The sequence below is a fragment of the Penaeus monodon genome, chromosome 5 (genome assembly GCF_015228065.2).
Source record: "Penaeus monodon isolate SGIC_2016 chromosome 5, NSTDA_Pmon_1, whole genome shotgun sequence".
NCBI classification, from domain to species: Eukaryota; Metazoa; Arthropoda; class Malacostraca; order Decapoda; family Penaeidae; genus Penaeus; species Penaeus monodon.
The window spans coordinates 51,581,310-51,608,881 of record NC_051390.1 but is presented as its reverse complement, the minus strand read 5'-3'; the positions used below and the strand labels follow the sequence as shown (position 1 = coordinate 51,608,881).

At 42.2% G+C, this 27,572-nt stretch overlaps 1 protein-coding gene across 1 annotated transcript in view; it reads right to left on the bottom strand.

The window, feature by feature from the left end:
• LOC119573277 overlaps window positions 1-27,572 on the bottom strand; it is a 132,902-nt gene that overhangs the window by 86,155 nt on the left and 19,175 nt on the right. The window contains exons 2-7 of the mRNA XM_037920433.1: window positions 16,699-16,858; window positions 7,118-7,211; window positions 5,896-6,033; window positions 2,027-2,108; window positions 1,068-1,224; window positions 352-509 (exon numbers count right to left, since the gene is read on the bottom strand). Of these exons, the coding sequence (XP_037776361.1) occupies window positions 352-509; window positions 1,068-1,224; window positions 2,027-2,108; window positions 5,896-6,033; window positions 7,118-7,211; window positions 16,699-16,858 (789 nt within the window). The remainder of the gene's footprint in view (window positions 1-351; window positions 510-1,067; window positions 1,225-2,026; window positions 2,109-5,895; window positions 6,034-7,117; window positions 7,212-16,698; window positions 16,859-27,572) is intronic.

Genomic DNA, 27,572 nt, shown 5'->3' with positions numbered 1-27,572 from the left:
TATATATATATATATATATTATATATATATATATATATTATATATATTATATATTATATATATATTATATATATATATTATATATTATATATATTATATATATATATATATATATATATATATATATATATATGAAATGGAATTATATCTTTTAAATATGCAAGGATCTGCACTTTACAGTAGATATTTCCGCTCAAGATGTATAATTAACAGTTAAAATAACCAATCAAAACTACACACACATTTCCCTGTACAAATACCAAAAATTGTTCCCACAACGAAGACTTCCTGTTTATCTCTTTTACTCTTCTAACCTTCCCCCTATTTTTCAGCTTTTATCCTTTCCCTTACCTTCATCTCAGTATCGTATGAGGCAGAACCACCGAGGAGGACGAAGATGTAGTTAGAGAATTCGCCACTGCATGAAGGCCTTTCCCACTCGATGACCACGTTGGCGAGACGCTCCTGGACCTTCAGGTTGCGGGGCTTCAGGTGTTCGGTGCTGTCAGCTACAGGAAAAGGAAGGTGCGTCTTTTAAGTTCATTGTTACGTAATTTTTGTTTAAATGTGAATTATTTGTTTATATTACAATGAGCTAATTGTATCTACTTGTTATTGTTGCTAAAAAATAAATATCTATTTCTGAATAAAGTTTAAGACGAGCGAGTCACTGGAACGTCAGTGCCAAATCACTATTTCCTAAGTCATCCCCTAAATTAAGCTTCAGCTTTCCATTTTCTGTAAATGTCATTCTGCGGGTCCGTTTTCTTTGAATGACGCAGCACTATATTTTATCGGGGTGACTATACCGTTTTCTGTTGACGCCTATATATATTTTTTATATGTGAATTCAAACATCTATCTCAAAATTTACTGCAAAATTTAAATTTTCTTTCTTACTATAAAATTTATATTCATATGTACAAAAATATCAAATGTTAAACTTCTGAATGTATCAGTACTACCCTCTTACCACCAAACGAACATCAAGAGAACACCCTCGTCATCCTTACAGTGATAAACCTTAACTTCCCAACAAACACGAAATAAAGACACCCTTCACTCACCGTCCTTCTGGCAGATCATGTACTGGAGAGTGTGGTCAGCGGGGTAAGGCTGGAGCTTGTGGCGGAAGTTGGTGTCGGGGTAGTCGTCCAACATGGCAGCGATGGAGGGTCCGTACAGGCTGGTAGGGAGGGAGTTCCATTCGTTGGTGGTGCCGGCCTATGGGGGGAAAAGGGGGAGGGAGAGACGATAAAAATTATGTAATTAAGTGGGGGAGATACGGAAGCTGAGAGAGAAAAGAAGGGATGATATAAATTGATGAGATATGGTAGGGAGGGATTTCTATTCATTGGTGGTGCCGGCCTATGGAGAAAAAAGGGGAGGGAGAGACGATAAACAGAGATAAAAAAAAATAGAGTGAAGTGGGGAGATACGGAAACAGATAGGAAGGGAGAGTAAATATGAATGAGATATGGTAGGGAGGGAATTCCATTCGTTGGTTGGTCTATGGGTAAAAGGGATGAGACGATAATATAGAAATGCTTATGGACTGAAAAGGATATGTACAGAGAAAGAAAGGGATAATAGATATGAATGAGATATAGTGGGGACAGAATTTCATTTGTTGACGGGGAGAGACAGAAAGATATGAGAAGATACTTATGGGAATGATGAACAAGGATTAGATATGATGAACAAAGTAACATCTAAATATCTAATAATCATACAACTTGGAACAGAACTTTCTATATCATTACTATTAAATTTACAATATAGTGTGTTTTTTAATTCATCTACAGTCAAATAACAACAGTGGTGTGACATTAAGACAATCCGTCATCCACAAGTACCGCTCATATTAATTCATTACACGTCAAGAAATTATCAAGAACTGCAAAAGTCCTCTCTCTTTTTACCTACCACATTTTCAATCTACCTATCCACATAATTACTCCACTCACGGGTACAGTAACTTTACAAGCAATGTATATCCTCGTGACTGAACACCCCAGCAACCCACCTTGAGCCAATCGCAGAAATCGTTGCCTTCGCACTTGGAGCCATCAGCATACACCCAGTTTCCAGGGGATTCACAGGCGTCTCTGTAAAACAAGGGGAAAAGGTTCGTGTTAAGAGGGTGCTGTAACTGTGATGATATTATTGCTAAGGAGGGTGAAACGAATTGGAAAATGGTATACAATGATACTAACAAAAAATGGATTGTGATAATAAATAGTACACTGATACACTCAAGGTTGTAAATGACTTGAAAAACTAAACTGATATGCAATTCGATGAAACATGATTAAAGACTAAAAAAAAGAAGAAAAAAATATATATGTAGATATCATCTATGGCTGCCTATCTAGATAATACACTGAATCATGTTTTCAGATAATGAACTGATAACAATGATAAAAACGATACATTGTGAGATAATATCTTTAGGGAGGACGTACTTCGATAACGCACATTTCTGTATGGTTAGATAATACATATGAGATATTTTGATAGTGAGGTGCAGGCTATTACTGTAAAAGCAAAAAAACAAAAAGACCAAAGACTAAAAATGCCTGAAACCAATAAGAAGGAATATTACAATAATTGTCAGTTTAAACAGCCTATAACGGCGTCAGAAAGAATAACAACAAAGAATAATAAGATCGAAATTGTTAAAGTCTATCGTGTTGAAAACAGTAACCGAGAGGCCAAAGAAAACGGAACCACACCAATAGTCTAGGGGAATTGCGCGTCATTTTTCAATACACTTTTTTTTTTTCTTTTCTTTTCAAAATAAAGAAAAAGTAATCTTATTATGCAAATTACGTTAAAATATATCATGCAAAATGGATAATAGTAATAATGATAAACCATAAACCCACTTGAATACCCCGTCTCTTCACTAGACATACGCCTTATCTATGCAAGATGCTATTATTCAATCGAGAGTGACTGGCACAAGCGAGGACAAACCAGTAGAGAATGATAATCAGTAATTGTCATCGTTGATAATTCCCTCTCTAATCCCCCCTTCCCCCTTCCCCCTTCCCGGCGTGTGAGAAGACCGGTCTTGTACACAACTTGACCTGTTTTGGCCTACTCGCTTTGCCGTCCAACCTGTCCAGTGACACAAAGGGAAGTGTGGAGGAGAGAATGAGTGTGTTCAAGATGATATTTGAGCATATTTGCATAGACGTGATTTTTTTTCTCTCTCTCTCCTTTCCTTCGCTAATATGATAGAAGTCGATATGATATTTGTGAATGTAACCGCTTTTGTGTCTATATATATATAGGATTCATCTATTTGTCTGTCTGTCTTGCAATTTATCTATCTATTTATCCCGTCCACTTCACAAGCGTAGTTGAACAAAGTCGCCAGCAATCTCGAGGGAAATGTACTGGATTTAAGAATCCTTAGGGGGATGATGCCGAGTTGTGACACAATTTCCTAGATTTTACTTCCACTTTCTTAGATTCCCCCGATTGTTCAACGTTTTAGATAGGGGAAAAAAAGCCTTTTCATATTCACTTTGCAGATTGCATTCCATTACAGGACACTCGCTCCCTTGCACAACAACTTGAGTGGAAGACAAAAAAGGAAATTGAAATGACTTAACGGCTTTCTCCTCAAAATTTTATAAAGTGGAATTCGTGATGACATTTCGGAATACGGAATGAGGCGGGGTTGAAAGGAGGAGAGAGGGAGGAGGAGAGAGGGAGGAGGAGTGAGGGAGGGGGAAAGAGGGAGGAGGAGAGAGGGAGGAGGGAAGTGGGAGGAGGAGAGAGGAAGGAGGAGAGAGGGAGGAGGGAAGTGGGAGGAGGAGAGAGGAAGGAGGAGAGAAGGAGGAGGAGAGAGGAGTGAGGGAGGGAGGAAGAGAGAGGGATGGATAGAAGAGAGGAATAGAGGATGATGAAGAATAAATGGGGAGGAGAAAAAGAAAGATGAATGATAATAATAAAAATGATAACGAAGGGGAGGAAAAAGAGGAAGAGGAGGAAGAGATAGAGAAGAGGAAGAAAAGAAGAAGAAAATGGGGAGACGAAAAAAAAACAAAGGAGTGAATAGGAAGACGGGGAAAAAATCAACAATTACACCCGATACATAAAAAACAAAAAAAGAAGCAAACGAGAGGAAAGAGAGAGAAGAAAATTAAGCAAAGGAGGGAAAAAAAGGACAAAAAGAGACTAGGAAAAAGAAATCCAACGAAAAAAAATCACGTTTTGTACCAATTAGAATAAAAGAAACAGATAACAGAGAGAGAGAGAGATAGAGAGAGAGATAGAGATAGAGAGATAGATAGAGAGAGAGAGAGATAGAGAGAGAGATAGAGAGAGAGAGATAGATAGATAGAGAGAGAGAGAGAGAGAGAGAGATAGATAGATAGAGAGAGAGAGAGAGAGAGAGATAGAGAGAGAGATAGAGAGAGAGAGATAGATAGAGAGAGATAGAGAGAGAGAGAGAGAGAGAGAGAGAGAGAGAGAGAGAGAGAGAGAGAGAGAGAGAGAGAAGAGTGACTGCGAAGACTTGCTTCATTTCCACTCATTGTTGCTTCACCCCCTGACCTCACTCCACCTTTTAACCTCAATTTTGTCACAGAGAGTAGAGGGGATTTGTGGGGGAGGGAGGAGAGTGGAAGGTGGAGGATGGAGGGTGGAAGGTGGAGGATGGAGGGTGGAAGGTGAAGTGTAGAGAGTGGAAGTAGATGGAGGAAAATGGAAGGTGGAGGGTGGATGGTGGAGAGCAGAAGGTGGAAGATGGAGGGTGGAGGAGAATGGAAGGTGGTGGGTAGAGGGTGAAGAATAGGAGAGGTGGGAGGTGAGAAGGGAGGTGGAGTGTGTTGGTGGAAGGAATGGTGAAGCATATCGGATAACATTACTGCAACATGTTCTATAATGACAACACAGAAATACGGCTCTTGCTCCACATCCGTAAAAGGAATATATATATTTTTTTCTCGGTATTTCCCCTTCTGTTTCACTTTCTTTAAGCAGAAAAAAACGGCCGTTAGCGGAAGCAGGAAGGAATGAAGAGCAGGTAGGAGAGGAAACGAGTCATCTTAATATTTTTACCGAGATATTTAAATGGCTGTCAAGAAAGAGAGAGAGAGGGAGAGAGAGGGAGCGAAAGAGAGATAGAGAGATGAAAAAGTGGAAGGCAATTTACGAGACAAAAAATCAAAGGGAAGGAGAGAATAGGAGAGAGGGAAAGCGATGGTAGTAAAGCATGCGTGGAAAAAAGTGCGGTAGAAAGAAGAGAGGAGGAGGAGGAGGAGGAGGAGGAGGAGGAGGAGGAGGAGGAGGAGGAGGAGGAGGAGGAGGAGGAGGAGGAGGAGGGAGAGAAGGAGGGGAAAGAAGAAAAGACGGAGAAATAGGGGGAGAAAAATGAAGAAGAGAAGAAGAAGAAGTAGAAGACGAAGAAGAAGGAGAATGAGGACGAAGGGGGACGAAGATGATGATGAAGTACAAGAAGAAGAAGAAGAAGAAGAAGAAGAAGAAGAAGAAGAAGAAGAAGAAGAAGGACGATGAAAGAGGGAGAAAAGGCGGAGGAGAAATTGGAAGCGGGGGATACGAAAGAGGAAGAGGAGCGAGAAGATGAAGAAGAAAAAAAATGAGGAAGAGATACGAGAGGAAAAAAAAAGCAGGAAGAAGAAATTGGAGAGAGAGAAAAAGAGGAAGAAGAAGAAAAAAGAAGAAGAAGAAGAAAAAAAGAAGAAAGGAAGGCAGGAAGGTAGGAAACAAAAAAAAAAACAAAAAAAGGAAGAAGGAGATGGAAGGAAGGAAAGAAGAAAAAAAATAGGAAGAAGGAAGGAAAAAAAGAAAGAAAAAAATGAAAGAAAGAAAGAAAAAGCAGCAGAAAAAAAAGAAAACCGAAGAACCACATCCACTCACTGGCAGAGAAGGCCCAGGAAGGCACGGTTGTTCTGCGAGTCGATGGTCTGCGACAAGTGCGGCTTCAGGAGACCCTTCAGGAAGTTGTGGATCTTGCTGCTCTTGTCGGCGGCCAGGACGGCGTTGTCGGCTTGGCACCTGCGGGCGGGGGAGGCCGTTAAGGGGCGCCGGTAAAGGGGGGGGGGGCGTTAAGGGGCGCCGGTAAAGGGGCGAAGGGGCGTTAAGGGGTGGTGGTAAAGGGGGAAGGTATTAAGGGGTGGTGGTAAACGGGCGGGGGAGGGCGTTAAGGGGTGCCGGTAAAGGGGGAAGGGGGCGATAAGGGGCGCCGGTAAAGGGGGAGGGCTTATGGGGTACCGATAGAGAGGGGAAAAGCATTAAGGGGTTTCGATAAAGGGGGCGGGGGGGGGGGAGGAGCGTTAAGGGGCGCCGATAAAGGAGGGAAGGGGTATTAAGGGGCTTAGGGCATTAAGGGGCGCCGGTAAAAGGGGGGGAGGGCTTATGGGACACCGACAGAGGGGGCGGGGGGGGTAGAGGGGGGAGGAAAAGGCGTTTTGTTTGCTGATAACGGAACTTGTATATATATTTTTTAATGATCTTTTAAAGTTCACTATTGTGGTTCGAATTAAATTTCTGAAGGGTGAGTTGCTGAATGTACAATCTTTATATATTTTTCAATTTGTTTGATAAGAGATAATAAATTACGTTATGATATTCAAGGAGTGATCATTATAATTTCAAAGAAATTGAGAATCAAGAAATAAATAAAAAATATAAACATTTTCTCTATCTCCTTCTCTCCTCTCTCCCTCCCTAACATCTATCTCCCTTTCCCCCTTCCATTCCTTTCTTTTAATACATCCCCCTCGTTTCCTATCCCTTCTCACTTCCCTTCGTCCTCACCCTTACCCAAAGCCTAACATTCCCTCTCTCCTCCATTCCCTCTTACCCTTTCATACGTCTCCCTCCCTCCTACCCCACCACTCCCCCTCTTCTTCCCTCCTCCCCTCCTACCTTTCCACCCCCTCCCTACCCTCCTACCTTTCCTTCCCTCCTACCTTTCCATCCCTCCTCTCCTCTCCTTCCTTCCTACCTCTCCTCTCCTTCCCTACTACCTTTCTATCCCTCCCTCCTACCTCTCCTCTCCTTCCCCCCCCCCCTCCTACTCCTCTCTCCCCTCCTACTCCTCTCTCCCCTCCTACTCCTCGCCTCCTCCAAAACTTACTTCCTCTGTGCAGATGTGAAGTCGATCGGTGTGTCCGTCTGGATCACCTTATAACACTTGTTCTCGAACTTGGAGTATCCGGGAGCGCATGCATCTGTGGACAAGTGCAGGTGGTTAGGCTCAAGTATAAGGGGAGTTGGGTGTGTTGGTATAAGTGTGCATCACTTGTTACGTATTGATAATGTTCTTATTCTTATTATCATTGTTGTCGTTGTTGTTGTTGTTGCTTTCACGCAGAATGCATATTGTTACTCAACACGTGTTGTTATGAGACTTGTTTATAATGCGACGTAAGAATCAGAACAAATAAACATTAATAATGAAGGTAATAGTGATGATAATATTGACGATAAAAATAAGCAATGAATCATGACAGTAATAACGATGTTATATAAAAAAGAGAAACGCACTTATAAAAACGCAAGTGAAGTTGGTCGCACCACCACCTTCCGCACTCTTGCCTCTCCCGCTATCGCTGTTATCACCGGTACCGCTACCACTGGTTCCGTTCTTGCCGCTACCACTGGTACCGTTCTTACCGCTACCACCCGTTTCGCCGCTACCACTGGTTCCGTTTTTACCGCTACCACCCGTTTCGCCGCTACCGCTAACTCCGCCACTGCCGCCGCTATCACCGGTACCGACGCTCATGCTCAATAATCCGACGAGGTTCAGTATCGACGCGGTGGTCGACTCCACCACGCTGGAGGAGGTGCTGACGTCCTCGTCCTCCGTGGTTATCCTACTGAAGACGTGCTCCTCAAACCATTTTGGGAATGGGGAAGGCGAAGGGGGAGGAAGAGGAGGAGGGGGTTCCTCCGTCTTCCAGTCCTTCTTCGTGAGGAGGACGAACAGCACGACTACAAGGACACACAGGAATACGACCAGGCACGAGGCGACGGAGGGCACGTGTTTGCGAAGCTTCGGCAAAGCGCGTCGGCAACACGCTCTCCACGCCATGGCGACGCGGCCGATACTCCCTTAATAATCTTGTTTTTCCTGCTCCAGATCGGCAGAGAGGCAGGCGAAGGAGAGAGAAGGAGGGAGGGAGACAGACTCCGGCACCAACAGCATCAACCATTGACATCTGAGCGAAAGGTTACTTGTTTGCCTTCGTTGTCCAGCCACTCAGGTCTGTCCGGGTCCCCCTCCCCTGCCCGACGCCCCCAAGCTTCCTGTTTTCTTTGAAGGGCTGCCCCATATAGCTCGTTTTTTCTTTCCGTTTTCTTCAAGGGGATCCTCAAGTAAATTTCGATTTATACTTTTTTTTTTTCTGTAGCCTGTCTAAGAATCTTACATTTTTTTTCATTACGGATCTGGGCTGGATACGACACAGTGAAAGGCGCAGGTAAATTACTATGCTAATATCGCGTGTTTGCCCGACCACTACCATATGCCATTATAAAAACTAACCTCATTTTTTTCTATATATCCGACACTAAATGTTTTTTTGTACGAATTTTGTTCCAGTTTTTCATCTCTCGTTTTTTTCTACATACATTTTTTTTTCAACAAAGCGAAAGTAATGTTCATCCTAACAGTGCCTCTCTCGTGAAATAAACTGAAATAAAAATATCTCAAGCTTAATATCAAACTCGAAAAAAAATCAGGCAAGCTTTACCGCAATGCATTATTATCAAAAGTCATCACGTGTTATCGCCCCAGTCCTGGTCGCACTACCACCAAAATTTAACAATGAGGAAGAATATATAATTACATAAACCTGCATCCTCCTTCAAAGTTGACTTACTAAATAATAGCAATTTCTATTCTCAGTCTGACGTCACACGCCCACACGAACTTACGACCTCGAAACCATTATTATCGCAGAAAAAAGGTGAAAAGAAAGAAAGAAAGAAAAAAAATCTGACCACCGGAATAGGAATGGGCCGCCGGCTATCATCAGCTGATTGTGAGGTTTCGTTCCAAACATTCCCTTCACAATTTCATGGGAGGTTGTGTGGGGGCGGTCCAAGGTGAACGAGGGAACATTGTCGTTGAACAAGTTTTGGAATTTTTCTCTGTCATACTTCACGCCAACCGCAAGATGGGCTTTTGGAAATAACTTTTGTCTATGGTGGTGATAATGAAGTAACGTTTTCGTATGTAATTTATTCCACAAGCGAAAGGTTCTGTGGTTGTCCGGTTGCCAGAAATAACGACCTGGAATTTGCAGTTCTTTATAAACATTTGAAAAAATTCCCACAGGAATCAAGCCACCCCTAAAAATATATACAATTTACCGACCAACACAAAGAAAAAACGAATGAAGAACAAAAAAAAAAAAAAAAAAAAGTCGAAATAAAAGATGTAACCTATATCGTGAAAACGCATGTGTCTCAATCCGTGTTGTCACGCTTTATTTCTCTCTCTCTCCCTCTCTCTAGCGTTTTATTTTACACTCCCAAAACCTCTCTATTTTGGCAGAGACTCCCACCATATCGCTCTGGCTTTGACTCTAACCTCAAAACTCAAGACATTCCACTTTAATTAATGTTTTGGAGTAAGACTTTGAGAACATTATCTGGGGTCGAAGTCATGCTTTCACCGGTTCGTGCAAGGGTCGAGCCAAGCAACATTTCTCGAAAGGTTAGCGGTTCGAAAGAGTAGGATATGAGAAAATGGAACTAGAGAATAATTAGGATGATGAAACTAGCATGTGTGGCGAAAGAGAGATGGAGAAAGAGGACAGGGAGAGAGAGAGAGAGGAGAGAGAGAGAGAGAGAGAGAGAGAGAGAGAGAGAGAGAGAGAGAGAGAGAGAGAGAGAGAGACAGAGAGAAAGTATGAGGGATATATATATATATATATATATATATATATATATATATATATATATATATATATATATATATATATATATATATATAGAGAGAGAGAGAGAGAGAGAGAGAGAGAGAGAGAGAGAGAGAGAGAGAGAGAGAGAGAGAGAGAGAGAGAGAGAGAGAGAGAGAGAGAGAGAGAACGAACACAACCAGAGAACCTAAAAAAAGAAAGAAAGAAAGAAAGAAAGAAAGAAAAAAAAAACAAGATACCCAAGACCATAAACGATAGACATATTCACAAAGGAAGCAGACAGTAGACAGTCGACCGGAACTCGAACCGTGGGCGGAAACGGGTCAAGGTGGACGAGAGGAACACCGGAACGGACCGCCTACCCGATGCTGATCTTTAAATGCATCTTTTTTTATAGGTCGATATCGTTTCAGCCAAGTAAAACAGTCGATAGAGAGAATATGCAGGGATGAATATTTCTTTTTTTCTTTCTCTTTTTGGGTAAATTAACCCTAGAGGTGCGGTATCGTGGTGAGATAATATATCAAGACATACCTATACGATAAAAGAAGGGAAAGGAGAGAGAGAGAAAAAAAAAACGATAGAGGAGCAAACACAGGAAAGATTTGAGGGAGAAGGGGAAGGAAAAGAGAGAAAAAGAGAAGGAGGAGGAGGCAGATAACCAGTAAATAGCCGGACAAGGCAACAATCAGGATGTGGCTGGCCGTGATGTCTTGTGGCAAAGACAGGCAGCGTTCAGTACCATCTGTCACCCACACACCCCTTTCCTATGGCTAGCCACCGCATTAGCGAATCTGTGCAAACGCATTACGTAAACTTCTCCTTGGGAAATTTATCGAAAGGCCTAATTTCTTCTCGCTACGTGATATTTAATAAAAGGCCGCAAGAATGGTGAAGGAGGGAGGGGGAGGGGGAGCGGGTACAAGAGGGAGGAGAGGGGTTACAAGGAGGGAGGGGAGGAGAGGGGAAGGAGAGGGAGGGGGAAGCGAAGGGAGAGAGAGGGAGGGAGGGAGGGGAGGGTGATATGATTCCTCCCTTCCAAACAAGGAACAAGGGCGTGCAAAGAGCCCGAGCCCGACCTTTCACGCCCACTGCCCGTAAGTCAGTCAATAGGTGCTCCTTCGCTGCATAATGAGAGAGCGGCTGTGACAAATGCACCCATTCGGACGCACTGTCTCGCTCTCTTAAATCACTCGGATATGATACGAAGCTTCGAACACCGTCAATAGCCAATAGCGATTTTTTGTTTATGTGTATCATCTTCGTTGCAACGCAGGGACAACTTTCATTTCTATATTTTCTTCTTAAAGGTCAGTTAGGGATCCATATTGGGCTAACACCCACTTGAGATTTGAAGCTACAATATATATGTATATGTATATATATATATATATATATATATATATATATATATATATATATATATATATATATATACACACACATTTCTTCGGATATCCTAAAATATATGAAATAAACAAGAGGACTGTTATACTGTTCTTTCTTTAGAATGGAAATTGAGTAACGAAAATAATAGCAATAAAAAACTATGCGGTTTAGTTCCACAAGATAATACCGTAAATTTCCTAGCAATACAGATCATTAAGCTATATATTTCCGTTGAAAATAGAACTGACAACCTAAACTGTGAACAATAACTTTGATGTCAAGGAACGATACTCTTCGCTAACGCACTGCAAGCAACAGTGGTACGATAATTTCCGAAAAAAAAATAAAAAAATAAAAAATAAAAGCAACTGCGATAAAAAAGAAAAGAAAGCTAACAAGAGGAAGAGGCAATTACGTAATCACGATTCTTGCTTGATACAGCCATAATAAAAAACTGACTACGGGAAGTTTTTATCAAAAGAAATTTATATGAAGTAAGTGACACGGGATAGTCGAATGCTTCTTAACGGAAACTTTCTCACGATGGAATCCTTGCTATGCGTTTTTTGGCACCTTTTTTCGATGGAGAGAAAGAGGATGAATGGAAGGAGAAAAAGAAAACAAAGAAGATTAGGAGAAGAAGGATGATGATGATGGCGATAATGATTATGATGAGGATGAAGAGGAGGAAGCAGACGAGAGGAGAAACAGACAGAAAGAGAGAGAGAGAATAAGAGAGTAGAGGGAGAGTAAAAAAGGAAACGAATCAAACCAAGACAGAGAGAAGGCCAAAGAAAAGAACACAAACAAACACAGAGAAAGAGAGAGAGAACACAAAACCCAATCTTCACTCGAAACTCCAAATTTTCAAGGAACAGGAAGTCACCCCTTCCTCCCCCTCTCTCCCTCCCCCCCCCCTCTTTCGCCTTCCCATACTTCCCCACACCCCCACCAGTTACGCAAAAGAGCGGATTTTCCCACGTCATTCGGTAATTAAAGGCGCGCTGACGCAATTCTTGTCTCTCTTGTTAATGGCGGCGACAGGTGGGCAAAGCACGTGTTTTTTTTTTCTCTCTCTCTTTTCTCTTTCTATTTCTTTCTCTCTTTTTCTCTTTCTTTGTTTTTTTTCTTTCTTTTTTTATTTATCTCTCTCGTTTTCTTCTTTTTTCTCTCTCTCTCTCCGCATGAATGACTAAGAAATAGGGGAGAAAAGAAAGAAAGAAAAAGTTTAAATATTCTATTTGATGAGGTATATGGAAGAGAGAGAGAGAGAGAGAGAGAGAGAGAGAGAGAGAGAGAGAGAGAGAGAGAGAGAGAGAGAGAGAGAGAGAGAGAGAGAGAGAGAACGAGGATCTCCGCTTTCCCCTTTCTCTCTTTCCCTCTCCTTTCATATCACTCACTATTTTCCATTGTCTTCCCCCCCACCCCCACCCACCCACTCACCCACCCTTCATCTACCTATTTATATCTTTCTTGCTTTCTTTTCCTACGTCTTTCATCTTTTTATTATTTCATTTCTCACAAATTTCATTGCGCCAACGACGTCTACAAACTCCCATAATAAAGCTACATTTTTCCACCATTACAACATGTACTAAAACTCTTTATTATATTAACCTTGAAGCATACAACAACCAATATAATCAAATGACTGACTACCTTTGTCTCTTTCCCGATTTTTTTTATCATGTTTTATTATTATTATTATTTTTTTTTAAGTTTTCCATTTCTATTCCACTATGACTACCTTGTTATTTTCATTTCTGTTTTTCATTCCTCATTTTCTCTTAATTTTCGTGTTTCGCAACGAAAGAAAGAAAGAAACTAGTGTGCTTAAAAAAGGAAAAAAAAAAAAAAAAATTGATTCGGTCAAGTATCTCACAAAGATTACAGAACCATATCTCTCATTTAAACAAGGCGGCAGTTCAGTATTACAAATTTCATAAAAAAAGAGATATTTCTAAGCAATCTTCTGTTATCAAAGTAACGGTCTAGCATTAAGAAATTTATAAAAGTCTATGAATCTTTTGCTACGAAGTCGACGGTTTTGCGACACCGATTTCAAATTTCCCGCCAAAAATTGCAGTTTACCGAATAAATGTACAACGAAAGCCAAAATTATGGATCAAGAAATGACAGAATTATATTGTGAAATTAGATAATTCTGGACAGGTTTAGTACGTGAAATTGGCTACTTAAACGCGGGGTCGAAGAAAATGGAGAAGAGAGAGAGAGAGAGAGAGAGAGAGAGAGAGAGAGAGAGAGAGAGAGAGAGAGAGAGAGAGATAGATAGATAGATAGATAGATAGATAGATAGAGAGAGAGAGAGAGAGAGAGAGAGAGGGGGGGGGGGAAACAAACGGAAAGTGAAGAAAACAAAAACATGGAAAATAATCCGAAAAGAAAAAGAAAAAGAAAGAAAAAAAACATAACCATTAACCCTTTTATTCCAACCACACACCAACAATGAACACCAAACAGAGAAAACAATAATAACAAGAGTAACAAAAGCTTTCAAACTTTCCCGCGTCGGTGAACAATGGCTAGAGTCACACGCACTTCGCGTTTCATTTGTTATGAATCGCATCGCGTGGGAAGGGAAGAGAAAGAGAGATAGGGAGACAGAGAGGAAGAGAAAGAGAGATAAGGAGACAGAGAGGAAGAGAAAGAGAGATAGGGAGACAGAGAGGAAGAGAAAGAGAGATAGGGAGACAGAGAGGAAGAGAAAGAGAGATAGGGAGACAGAGAGGAAGACAAAGAGAGATAAGGACACAGAGAGGAAGGGGAATAGAGGAAGAGGAAGAGAGGGAGAGGCGGTATATGGGTAGAGGCTGGAGAGATTGGGCGATTGAGTAAGAAGTGAAGGGGACGAAAAAAAGAGAGGAATGGGTGAGAGGGAGAGGGAGAGGGAGAAGGAGAGAGAGAGAGAGAGAGAGAGAGAGAGAGAGAGAGAGAGAGAGAGAGAGAGAGAGAGAGAGAGAGAGAGAGAGAGAGAGAGAGAGAGAGAGACATATCCACAGAGAAATAGGGACAGGAAGGAAAGTTGAGCAAAAGGAAGGAAACAAACTCTAGCGGTTGACCCACGCGGACGCAAGGGTCACAGAGGTCACGCAAGGTTGGCGGGAAGAGGAACGCAAGAGAAAGAGAGAAAGAGAGAAAGAGAGAGAGAGAGAGAGAGAGAGAGAGAGAGAGAGTGAGAGAGAGAGGAGGAGAGAGAGAGAGAGAGAGAGAGAGAGAGAGAGAGAGAGAGAGAGAGAGAGAGAGAGAAGAGAGGAGAAGAGAGAAGAGAGAAGAGAAAGAGAGAGAAAGAGAGAGAGAAAGAGAGAGAGAAAGAGAGAGAGAAAGAGAGAGAGAAAGAGAGGTATATATATATATATATATATATATATATATATATATATATATATATATATATATAGAGAGAGAGAGAGAGAGAGAGAGAGAAATACGTTGATACAAAAATAGAAAACAAATAAATAAAGGTGAAAACAAACAAGATTTTCAAATCTCCCGCCCCTAACCCCATTCAAAAAAAAAAGTCCTTCTCCTTTTAAGGTGGAAAGTTCGGGAAAGTTTTGTTGCACGAATAATTCCTCGCTCCCCCCCTCCCCCCCCCCTTTTTCCACCCAAACCCATGATCGCGTGAGTATTTAACTTTCCCAGTATTTATAGTGTATTTATATTTGATATTAAGGGGATGGGACAGGGGAAGAGAAAGAAGAAGAGAAAAGAAAGAAAAGAATGAGAAAAAGAGGAAAAAGAAAGAAAGAAAAGAATGAGAAAGAGAGAAAAAGGAAAAGAATGAGAAAAAGAGAAAAGAAAGGAAAAAAGAAAAGAAAGGAAAAAAGAGAATAATGAAAGAAAGAAAAAAAAATGAAAGAAAAAAAAATGAAAGAAAGCAAGAAAAAAAAAAAAAATGGGGTGCCAGGCAAAGACAGACGCAGGAGACTGACTTTTGAAAGTCTCGTATCTAATGGATTTCTTTCCGCACCTAATCAATCATTCGATTTGCCGCCAAATTTCGCGCGAAATCGAAAAAAATGAGAGCGAGAAAAAAAAAAGCTTGAAGGTGGAGACAGCGTGTTGAATCCGCATGTGAAAACGGGTTTACACGAACGGCAGGAGGGGAGCGGGGAATGTATGGCGAATGAGAGAGAAAGGGAAGGGGGAGGGAAGGGAGGGAGGGAAGGGAAGGGAAGGGAAGGGAAGGGAAGGAAAGGGAAGGGTGGGATGGAGAGGAAGAGAGGGAGAGGGAGAGAGAGGGACACACACACACACACACACACACACACACACACACACACACACACACACACACACACACACACACACACACACACACACACACACACACACACACACACACACAGAGAGAGAGAGAGAGAGAGAGAGAGAGAGAGAGAGAGAGAGAGAGAGAGAGAGAGAGAGAGAGAGAGAACGAGTATAAACGTGGAAAAGCGAAAGAAAGTTAAAACCCAGCGGAGCTAGAACTCACGCGCTGTAACGGAAGCAAGAAAATTCAAGTGTAAAAAAATCTTTACCTTTCATGGGGTCAGGCAAGATAAAATCAGTAAAATTATACTCCATCTTTAATCATTCATCGAGAATGCTAAAACGTAAAAGCTTCCCACTCATGTCCTTCAAAATTATTTAAATTTCGATAATGTATTTTATAGCAGATGCGTCGACGAGAGCTTTCAGAGCCTCTCAATGGCGCCGACTGGGCTTTCTCGCAGCCATTCGCGTATCGCTTTGCATCTGGTCAGGCGAGGCTACTTTCTGCTCGCTGATTCTACCTCGCGATTTCTAAAAGCTTCACCCGATGAATTATGTTGGTTTTCCTCTTTCATTTTTCGTCGTAAACACATGTCTGAGACGTTATTTTTTGGGCGGGGTGTGGGGTGGCGCTGAAAAAGTCGAAGTCGTTTTGTATTTTGGCTTGAATTATTTGTTTTTTCTTTTCTTTTTCCTTGCCGATTTTGCCCATATTTTCTCATTAGTCATACTTTCATAGTAAAAATAATCTCGTCTCGGAGCATATCATAAATTTTCTGTTATTGTTAATGGAAGCTTCAATTATCAACGCGCCGCCGGTCTCGCATCACAAATCGTCCGGATCCAAAGCTGAGATAGCGTGACGAAGTCTTTGGTTCCAGGTGGCTAAGCATACTAAATCAAAACTACGCCGCTAACGTTCGAATTGTGAAGGAATTCAATCAGTGAATGTAGTGCAACGAACAAAAAGATAGATAAACAAATAAATAAAAAGTAAAAAAAAAAAAAAAAAACTACACACAAAACTCGCAACGCAAAAAAAGTTCTAAACGATAACTTTAACGCTAACAACAACAACAAACAACACCAGTAACCACACCAACAACCGCCCAGCAACACTCACTCTCATTGCAGGCGTAGGTGACTTCCTTCTTCGGCTTGGGCGTGGTGGCGGGCACGGGCGTCTGGGGCGAACCGCGAGACGGAGTAGGCTTGTCGTCCGAGAAGGAATTGTCGCGCTGACGACCTCCTACGGGGAAACGACCACCGCCGATCTTACGACCCTGTTTGGGAGGAGAGGAAAGGCTGGTTAGATGGGGAGGATTACGGTGACGATAACGGTGGTGATAATTTTGATAGTAAAAATTATAATAATAATGATAATAATGATACTGATGACAATGACGATGATGATGGCGCTAATGATGATAAATACTAATACTAAGAATGCTACTACTTCTACTTATTATAACAATAATAATGGTAATATAAAAAAATAATGATACGAAAGATAAAAAAGGGACGAGGATATACAAAGAAAAAGAGAGAGAGAAAGAGAGAGAAAGAAAGAGAGAGAGAGAGAGAGAGAGAGAGAGAGAAAGAGAAAGAGAAAGAGAAAGAGAAAGAGAAAGAGAAAGAGAAAGAGAAAGAGAAAGAGAAAAAGAAAGAGTAAGAGAAAGAGAGACAGAGAGATAAAAATAGACACGAGGGAGTTAGCAATGGGGGGAGGGGGAAACAACCCACAACTTTCCAGCGATAAAGAATTCCATCATAAACCTAGAACGAGTGTTAACTTTGCGCTAACCGAACGACCCAACGACCGAACAATACTTAAGAGGTCGCGGGTCAAACTCTCTCGCTCTCTCCTTATCCGTCTTTTCTGTCTGTACTTTCTTCCTAATTGTATATATTTTTCTTTCTCTCTCTAATCATATATATATATATTTCTAAATTTTCTAGAGAGAGAAAGAAAGAGCAAGAGAGCGAGAGCGAGAGAGAGAGAGAGAGAGAGAGAGAGAGAGAGAGAGAGAGAGAGAGAGAGAGAGAGAGAGAGAGAGAGAGGAGAGAGAGAGAGAGAGAGATTGAAGCAGACATTTGTTAAGTCATTTGTTCCATGTATCCGTCCCTTTTTTCTCGTGAAAACACCTTTCATTCACCGACGACCCCGCGGGGCGATAGGGGGGCGAGGGGGTAAAAAAGGGGAGGGAAGGAGGGGGTCGAGGGAGGGAGGGAGGGAGGGAGGAAGGAGGAAGGAGAGGGAAGTGAGGGAGGGAGGGAGGGAGGGAGGGGGAGAAGGAGGAGGGAGAGGGAAGGTGAGGGAAGGAGGGAGGGAGGGAGGTGGGAAGGAGGCGAGGGAGGGAGGGAGGAGGAAGGCGAGGGAAGTGAGGGAAGGAGGGAGGGAGGGAGGGAGGAAGGAGGGGGTGAATGGAGTAAGGTGAGGGAGGGAGGGAGGGAATGAAGCCAGGAAGGAGAGGAAGGAATAAAAGGGTTAGAGAAAGAGAGGAGAAGAGGGAGGGAATAGAAAGAGGGAGGAAAATATGGAGACAAGATGAATGATAAAAGACAGCGGAAAAAAAAAGAAAAGAAAGAAATATTAATCTGAAAAAAAAAGTGAAAAGAAAAACAGATAAAGCAAAGATAGAACAACGGAAGAAGAAGAAGAAAAAGAAGAAAAAGAGAGGAGAGGATGAGAGGGAAGAAGACGCACGAAGAAATTCCACAACTCATCACCATCATCACCGTTTTCTTTCACATTCCAGGACAAGACGAGACTTTCCCGGAGAAGAAATTTTGTGGGAGCTTTATCGGGTTACCCGTCGGGAGGGGGGGGGGGTGAAGGGGAGGGAAGAGGAGGAGTAGGAGGAGGAGGAACAGGAGGAAGATGAAGGGGAGGGAGGGAGGAGGAGGAGGAGGAGGAGGAGGAGGAGGATGAAGGGGAGGGAGGAGGAGGAGGAGGAGGAGGAGGAGGAGGAGGAGTAGGAAGGGGAGGAGAAAGAGGAGGAGGAGGAGAAAAAGAAGAAGAAAAAGGAGGAAGGGGTTGAGATTGGTAAAGTGGAGGAGGAAGGTGAAGGAGATTAAAGAGGAAGAGGGGGGGAGGCGGAGGCGGAGGTAGAGGAGGTTACGCCACATAATGAGGCAAACATGACGGGCGAGGATGGGAGAAGGCGGGGGTGAGCGAAGGGCGGAGGGGAGACGGGGGCAGGAGAAGGGGTGGGGGAGGATTTTCTTAGGCTTAAGATTGCGTGGGCGACTGCGATTTATGTTTATATACAATATGCCCATCGGAATTTATCTCGAAAACGCGTTCAAGTAGTGTCATTACATGTCTAATAAACGCACGCACATACTCGCGCATACTTGTGAGCATGTGCATGTGTAAGTGAATGTATGCTTGTGTGCGTACATAGGCGCGCATCCACTCGCTCGCTCGCCGCATACCAATAAGTGGAGAGTGCGCGTGGCTCTATCTCTCTGAATATGAAATGTGGAATTGAGGACATCATCTCTAATGGCGGGAAAAAAAAAACATTTGACCCCGCGTTCCCCCGTCGCCATATTTGGCTGATGTACGCTTTGGACTTAAAAAAAAAAAAAAAGGGGGGAGGGAGATAGAAATACCGATAGATAAAAATGGAAGAAACATCACAAATACAGATATGAGAAAGTTTAACAAGGAAAACACGGAATGAAAAGAAAAAAAAATAATAATCACGATAAAATTATACACGTAACCTTATGATTTCTCTCTTGTGTGACCCGTAATTAACGAACTTTGCGTAACGGTTATATTTCGGCGAATCAAGCCTGCAAGGGGGAGGTGGGGGAGAGAGGGGGAGGGGAGCAAGCTATCCAACACTATTCCAAGTCAGCGAAGTTTAATGAATCTTCACATATAATGATTTTGGTTAATTATGTGAGTCAAGCGAACAGATTCATCAAGATCTTATTTAGTTAACGCGGCGCCGCTATTGAAAGGATCGGAAAATCCCTTAATCACGTTTTTATTCTCCCTTCCTCTCTCTCTTCTCTTTTTTTTCCTTATCTCTTATTTTTTCTTACCTCTTTTCTCTTTTATCTCCAATTTTATCTCTCATTCATTTCACCAATATTAAACAACAGCAATAACAACAACAGCCCCCCCCCTTTCCTCCGCCTAATCCCCGCAAAACAAACAAACAAAAGAAAAACAAATGAAGATGTAAATCACACATCACTCAAGACATCTTTCGATCTCTCTCATCGAGCAAGATTTCACCCATCAATTTCTATACAAAAAAGTCGGAGAAAAAAATTATTAAAAAAACATTGAGGTGACAGGGGACATTCCGCAGATATTTTGTACTTTTTTTTTTGTCTAGAATCGATAGCGGCAATCGAAGTTGTTACGGCATTTTCTAATTTATTTCTTGAAATCCTTTTTTGCTTTTGTTTTACATTCCTGATTATGATAATGACGGGGACGGTTGTTAGGGCGCTAGTCTTTGTGTTGCTAGACAGATAGATAGATAGATGGATAGACAGAGAGAGAGAGAGAGAGAGAGAGAGAGAGAGAGAGAGAGAGAGAGAGAGAGAGAGAGAGAGAGAGTGAGAGAGAGAAACACAGACAGCCAGACAGAGAGGAGAATTAAACACAGACAAACAGATACACAAGAGAGAAGGGCGGCGACACAAATAGATAAAGTGGAGACCCTGACACATAAATAAGAACAGTTAGCGATATAATTAAAGTCACTAATGAGAGGATCGAACACGCTACAGAAATATGCAAAAGAGCAAGATTATCAACCAGGTTTATCTTATCAGGGGATCATACTCATGGAAACCAAACGTTTCTTTTATTCGTACGTATGCTTATCTTGCCGTTACGAGAGAGAGAGAGAGAGAGAGAGAGAGAGAGAGAGAGAGAGAGAGAGAGAGAGAGAGAGAGAGAGGAGAGGAGAGAGAGGGGGAGGGGAGGGAGAAGGAGAAGGAAGGAGGGAAGGAGAGAGGGAGAGGGAGAAGGAGAAGGAAAGAGGGAGGGAGTGAGGGAGAGGGAGATCGAGTGATTTAATTTTTATTAAAAACTTTTGAATAACAATAAAACTTTAAATTATTTTTTTCTGCCTGCCTGGTATCATCAACGTACTCATTACTTAAAGTGAAACATAATAAATGAAGCTGAATGGATGAATAAGGAAACAAAAGAAAAAAGAATATACGAATGAAATGACAAATAATTTTCCTTCATTTAGGCTCAGGATGGCAAAGAGATAGGCCTAATGACAGCCTCTGATCGAGCCTAATGGTCCATTTCGCAGCAGCCTATGATTAAAATGTTACTCTCTTCTTCCTGTTTTCGAAAGCGTAGAGAGAGAGGGGGTGCGGAGGGGGTGGAAGGGAGGGTAAATGAGAAAAAAAAGAGAGAGAAAAAAGAAGAAGAAAAAAGACTTTCTCCCGAATGTAGGTCGTAACGAAAGTGAGGATAAAAAAAGGAAGAGGGAGAGAGAGAGTGAGAACATAAAAAGATGAACTGTCCTCGGAACGTGCGTGTATTGGCGGCCACCTGGCGGTCAAGTGCCTAACCGCAGGCATGTGAGGAGAAGGGGGGGGAGGGGGGAAGGTTAAAGTTGTGATAGAAAGTCAGAGAGAGAGAGAGAGAGAGAGAGAGAGAGAGAAAGAGTGAGAGAGAGACAGAGAGAGAGAGAGAGAGAGAGAGAGAGAGAGAGAGAGAGAGAGAGAGAGAGAGAGAGAGAGAATCACTCCGCATGCTATCAGCGTTAACATCTTGTTTTCATTAAAGAGCTGAAGGGGACTGATGACGCTCCGACGATCGTATGACACGTGACAAGTGACACGGGACCAGTTTCAAGCTGCACCTCCGAGCGAGAGAAGGGAACCAGGTGTCAAATGAAAGAACCAGGTACGCCAGCGAATAGCTTCGGGCTAGCTGGCTGGAAGCGGAAGGGGAGATATCAACGCATTTTAAGTAATGATCATGGCTATTTTTTAGAGGCGATTTCAACGCATTTCAAGTAATGATCTTGATCACATTTTTTAAGGGGGGGGGGGGGACTTCGACGCACTTTAAGTAATGATCCTGATTGCGTTTTTTTAGGGGAAATTTACCCAATTTGATTCCCCGGTGCATTCACATGTGGGACAAATTGTTATTCCGTCGGGTTTTCAATACGTCTTTAGAAAGTAATCTGGTCATCTGAATCGTCGAAATTAACTTACGAAATGAGTCCAGACAGATGATCTCGAATCGAATTGATATGCCGAAGAAAACGGACAGAGAGAGAGAGAGAGAGAGAGAGAGAGAGAGAGAGAGAGAGAGAGAGAGAGAGAGAGAGAGAGAGAGAGAGAGAGAGATGAGCAAAGAGAGAAAGTGGGATGCCAGCGTGCCTGCCTGCGTGCCTACTTTTCCAGCTACTCTGATCCGCATGACTGGCGAGCCCTGAGTCTCTCTAACCTCGTCCAGGTGATAGTCCAGCCTCGTTACCAAGTAATGGTGCTACAGCTGCATGTCGGGATACATTTTTTTTCGAAACGCAGACCACTAAGGGCGACGAGGGCGGAGGAGAGAAGAGAAACAGGGCAAAGAAGAGGGTCAAAAACTGGTTTGGGAATTTTGCAATGAAAAACACAGGCATATACATACAAAGGGATGAATGAAATAGTTGGACAGGTCTCGGCTAGTCTTTTTTTTCTTGAGTTTGTCTCTCTGATTATCAATGAAAATGGGTCGCTGTAATGACCAGACGAAGAGAAAATGATGATTACTACTAGCATTGTCAGGAGCTGCGTTGGCCGTTCAGGAGAGAAGCTGAATCATAGATACACAATGACAAAGAGATTCTCCAAGATATATGGTCTTTTCTCTCCCGACACCATACACGCTCATCGTTAAAGATCTGACAGACTTTCTTCCTCTTCATGTGTCATGCCACTTGTCTGAACCTACAAAACGAAATTTCCCTGGAGAGTTTAGTTCACCATTATGCAAGAGAGGGTCACTAGAATACCCCCTCCCGCCACTACCTACCCTAAGGAGAAAATACACCCTTAAGCCGGAAGCGAGGATTTTAAGCAGTCCCCCCTCGTAGAAGCGCGCCACGTCTCCCGCATAGAAAACGGAGAAAGAAAGAAAGTCGGTGCCATTCGTGCGAACAAAACGACTTGTTCGGAATCCCAAATTCTGGCTTCGACTTTCTGGTAGGCGAGATAACAAGGCTGCGAAACGGACGAAGAATTCTTCCGAGGAATTTTTAAGCAGCTGTTGTTTATGTTATTGTTAGTGTGTTTATATGACCTGATCAGCTGATAGGAGGCGCGTGACGTGGTAGTAATTAAGAAAAAAACGAATCCCGTAAAGCTGGATGATTCGTTACGTGGATAAACGCGAATAAATGTAGAAAAAAAATAATAGTAAGCTTTAACGCGAAGGTAAAATATAAAGAGAAAACACTGAAAAATCGGTAAAAAAATATCAACTCACTTTGTCTCTTGTCTGTTCCTTTCTCTCGTTCACTTTTACCGCATTCACTACCTTTATTAGCCCAATTAGTGCCTGCCATTCCATAACCTCTTCCCCCCTCCCCTCTCCCCCCCCCTCCTACCATGCTCATTAACACTGTCATCCCCCCGTTGCCACCTCCCCCCCCCACTTCCATACGGCTATCATTTGTTATTAAAAATTTTTCTTGTAAAATTTAACTTTCCCGAAGCATTCTTTGATAATGGGGGGGGGGGCGAAGCTGGGAGGAAGAGAGACAAGCAGTGTAGATAAGAGACAGACAGATAGATAGATAGATAGATAGGTAGATAGAGATAGAGGAGAGGGGTGGAGGTAGAGGGAGGGAGAGGAGTTAGAGGGAGGGAGGGGCAGCGAGGAAGGAGGGAGAGGGAGAGGGAGAGGAAGGGAGAGAGAAAGCGAGAGAGGGGGGAGAGGCAAGCAAAAAAATGAATAAATAAAAAAAATCACAAAAATAGCAAAAGCATCACTGACAGTAAAATTGAACGCAAGTGTGAGCGTCGTAGCGTGACCCCCCCTCCCCCTCCCTCCTCTCCCACCCCCTCCCCCCGCAACACGCAAGACACATCAATGAATGACGTTTTCCCTTACTTCCGGTCGGACGTGAACGTAGCGACGACTGAAAGGGGGGGGGGGGAACGGAGGAGGAGAGGAGAGGGAGAGAGTGTAAGGGAATTAACGTTGATGATTATGCGGAAGAAACGAAAGGGTGGAAGAAAAGGTAGAAAAAAAAGTTGGAATAAAGAACTACGAAGGAATGAGAAGAGAAGAAAATATATTAAGTTAAGAGAAAATGGAGGAGAAATGAAAGTACAAGAATGGATGAGAGAACGAGAAAGAAAGAAAGAAAGAAAAAAAAAAGAAGAATAAAAATGAAATTAAGAAATGCCCGAAGGAATTAGACTGCAATCTCCTTCCATTTCTGAATTGTCATGCATTCCTGCGTTATGCAAGAGCCCTACCAATATCCTGTGTTGCCAAGACGGATATGGAATTGCTTTTGTTTCTGCAGGATCATCGATGTTGCAAAAAGAGGGGGTTTTAGCTTATCTCATTACCTCTTTCTCCTTTTCTTTGTCTGTCTCTCTTCCTCTTTCATTCTCTCGTTTTCTGTCTAGAAATGTGCAACAATATATGATTTTCGTTTCCCAGTGAAGAGAGAAGGGAGAGAATGAAAGAAGGGAGATGAGAGAAGAACAAGTAAGGAGAAGGAGAGGGAGAGGGAGAAGGGAGAGAGAGAAAGAGAGAGAGAGAGAGAGAGAGAGAGAGAGAGAGAGAGAGAGAGAGAGAGAGAGAGAGAGAGAGAGAATAATGATAAATGTTATTAATGAAGTGTGTGAGTGTGTGTGCGCGCGCGTGTACGTGCGTATGTATCTGTAAAACACTCTCCCCAGGGCATGACAAAATATATTTTTTCTTTTTTTCTCTCCATTCATAATTTCCGACCTTACGCACTCACGACGGAAGGCCGATATTCCCTTGCTCCACGCAGGCGCCCTCGCTTTCTCTCGCCTCCGATGGAAACTTCCAGAAAGACGAGGCCTCAGTGCCAGATGGGCCTATGTGCCTCCTGCTATCTCTTTTTCTTTTGTTTTATTTGTTGGCTTGTCCGCTTTATCACTTTTATCATCACTAGTGTTTTGTTCTTATCATCAATATTTCTATTACCAATTCTGTGTTTTTTTGTCATTATCATTAGGATTTGCTATGATTATTATCTTATTTCTTATCATGCTTATCATTTCTTTTAACGAACGGGGCGTGAAGAGGTTAAAATATACAAGTAATCTTTTCCTAATTTTCTCTTTCTCTCATAATCGCTTAAAAAAAATAGCAGGAATAATATCTCCACTAACTTTCCTTTCCTTATCTCGAAGAAAAAAAAAAGAAAAAAAGAAAAAAGAGAAAAAGAAAAATAGAAAAAGGAAAGGAAAGATCAACACGAAGCGGGCATGACGTAGCGTTCGTGGATTCATAGAAAGTGATATCCGATCTTACACGAACGCAAGAGGAATCCAGGCGCCATTAGCATGCGTCTGCCGGGTCAAGCTGTCTACATTTGGTACACCTTAAACGAACACTTGGGTATAATTCAGAAGTTAAATATGTGCATTGGCAATTGCAGACAAGTGCATGTAAGCAGGTATATGTGCATGCTAACATACGCACACGCACACATGCATAAACATACACACACGCACACGCACACACACACACACACACACACACACACACACACACACACACACACACACGCACACACATACACAAACAGCAGATAAAATGCGGCTTCTACAAGATCATTAAACTAGATTCACAAGAGCTAGACGAACGCTCTCATTAACTACCGGATACAAAATGGAGGACAGAGGATCCAACTCGTTCTTTTAAGATAAAAAAAAGCGACAGACCAGTCCCTTGTTGCAGGAAAAAAATAACAGAAAAAATCCCAAGACTCTTTAGCAACTTTGATAACATTGCTGGTCAACTTTCGACTCCTTAAGACGTCTCTGGTGCCTTAGAAGTTAGAAAAAAAAAATGAAAAACGAGTTGCGTCTACTCTCTATTGTAGTACGTTTCAAAATTTCTTTTTTTCTTCTTTTTTTTCTGTTTTTCTTATGGTGATGCGCTGTTGGGCCATGACGTCAGAGCACGATTTGTGAGAGAGAACAAAAAAAAAAAAAAAAAAAAAAAACGATGCATATGGAATATTCTTTATCATTATTTTTCTAATTATTGATTCGGCTAAAACACTATACATTATAATGTTTATAGATGGCATAAACATGTCTAAAGATCTTTTTTACACAGGTAGCCACAAAAAGCAACTGAACTCCAACGGATCCTCGATATCATTACACAGGGAATCGGATACTCCTTTCTCGTAGAAAACCACTCTCTCTTCCCCTATAAACAATCTCCCACACCCTTTTTTCCCTCCGGCTGCGAAAACCCCCTGAACAATGGGATCAAATTCTCTATCGAAGCCATCCGGAAACCACGGTGTGAACCCCCGGCGTTGCGCTGATGTTTTCTTGATTCTGGAGTCTATTGTCTCTACTTATTGTGCTTCGTCGCCTATAGCTTTGATTATTTTGTAGTCGCGGAATTAAGATTCTTCTCTCTCCTTATTGCCTTCGCTCATTATACTTTCTCTAAAAATAATGCAATTTCGAACGATAGAAAATAAAGTTTAATCTTTAAATGACAATGTTTGATAAATGAGCACAAACTACAACGATTACCAATTAACAATAAAAAAAAAAAATATCTTGCTTCGCTATATCCTCAAAACCTTCTCGTTTCTATTTTATTTTTATAATCTTTTCATCCCATCTTCAAGCGAATTACCGAGGACGACCCAGACATCTTTTATTATCACTGTTTCTTTTTTATGATTGTCATCATCTCTCTTTATATCTTTTCCCTATTTTTCTCTCTCACTGTCTAAGTTTGTCTGCCTGTCCGTCTGCCAGATTGTAAGTAGATCTGTTTCTGTCCGTCTATATGTCTGCTTTTCTAACTGTCTGTCGTCTATTTTCTCTCTCTCGCTCTCTCTCTCTCTCTCGCTCTCTCTCTCTCTCTCTCTCTCTCTCTCTCTCTCTCTCTCTCAACCCAACACCATCTTCATTTCTTTCCTTTTATTTCACATTCTCAGAGACACGCAACCCGACATGCTGCTGTTACTGCTAGACCCTGAAGACTCGTTTTTCAACACCGGTCGCCCTTGAGCAGCCCGGCTTGTGTGTGTGAGGCTGCCCGCCAGCGAGCTTACATGTAGGACAGTGAGAGACGTGATTCTTCTGTGACGAAATCAATAAATAAACGAATAAAAAAAGGAATATAAAATGAAAAGAAACGGACAATAAAAAGGGAGGCATGACAGGTGGACCATAAGAACGATGATGATGAAAATAATGGTCGAAAATAAACATAAGTGGACCGGTATTGCTTCACTCGCAAGAACAGAATCTTGTCCAAATAACGGAATAGCAAGTTGGGGAGAAGGAGAGAGACAGAGAGAGAGAGAGAGGCGGTGATGACGAAGAGGAAGGGAAGAGAAGGAGGAGGAGGTGAAAGGGGAAGGACAAAAGGCTAAAAGGGTAAAGAAGAAGGGATTTGGAAAGGATCTGAGGAAGGAGAGGAAGGAAGGAAGGGAGGAACAGAATGATCCACTGAATAAATGATGGGGAAAAGGAAATCACGGATAATGAAGGAGAGAGGGAATAAAAACAGAAGAGTAAAAGAAAACACACAAACAAAAATAGATAGGAGAAAACGAAGAGAAGCGAAAAGAACTAAAGAGGACGCAGAGGCAATTAGATTTAGATCAGAGGAGAAGCCACCCCCCTCCCCCCTCCTCTCTCCCCTACCCCCCTTTAAACAACTCTGGCCTTGAATCATTATCCGACTTGATTTAATCGCAATAACATTCAATCATGCAATTAAAGCGTATTGTTGATCATGCAATGCCGTGCACGCCT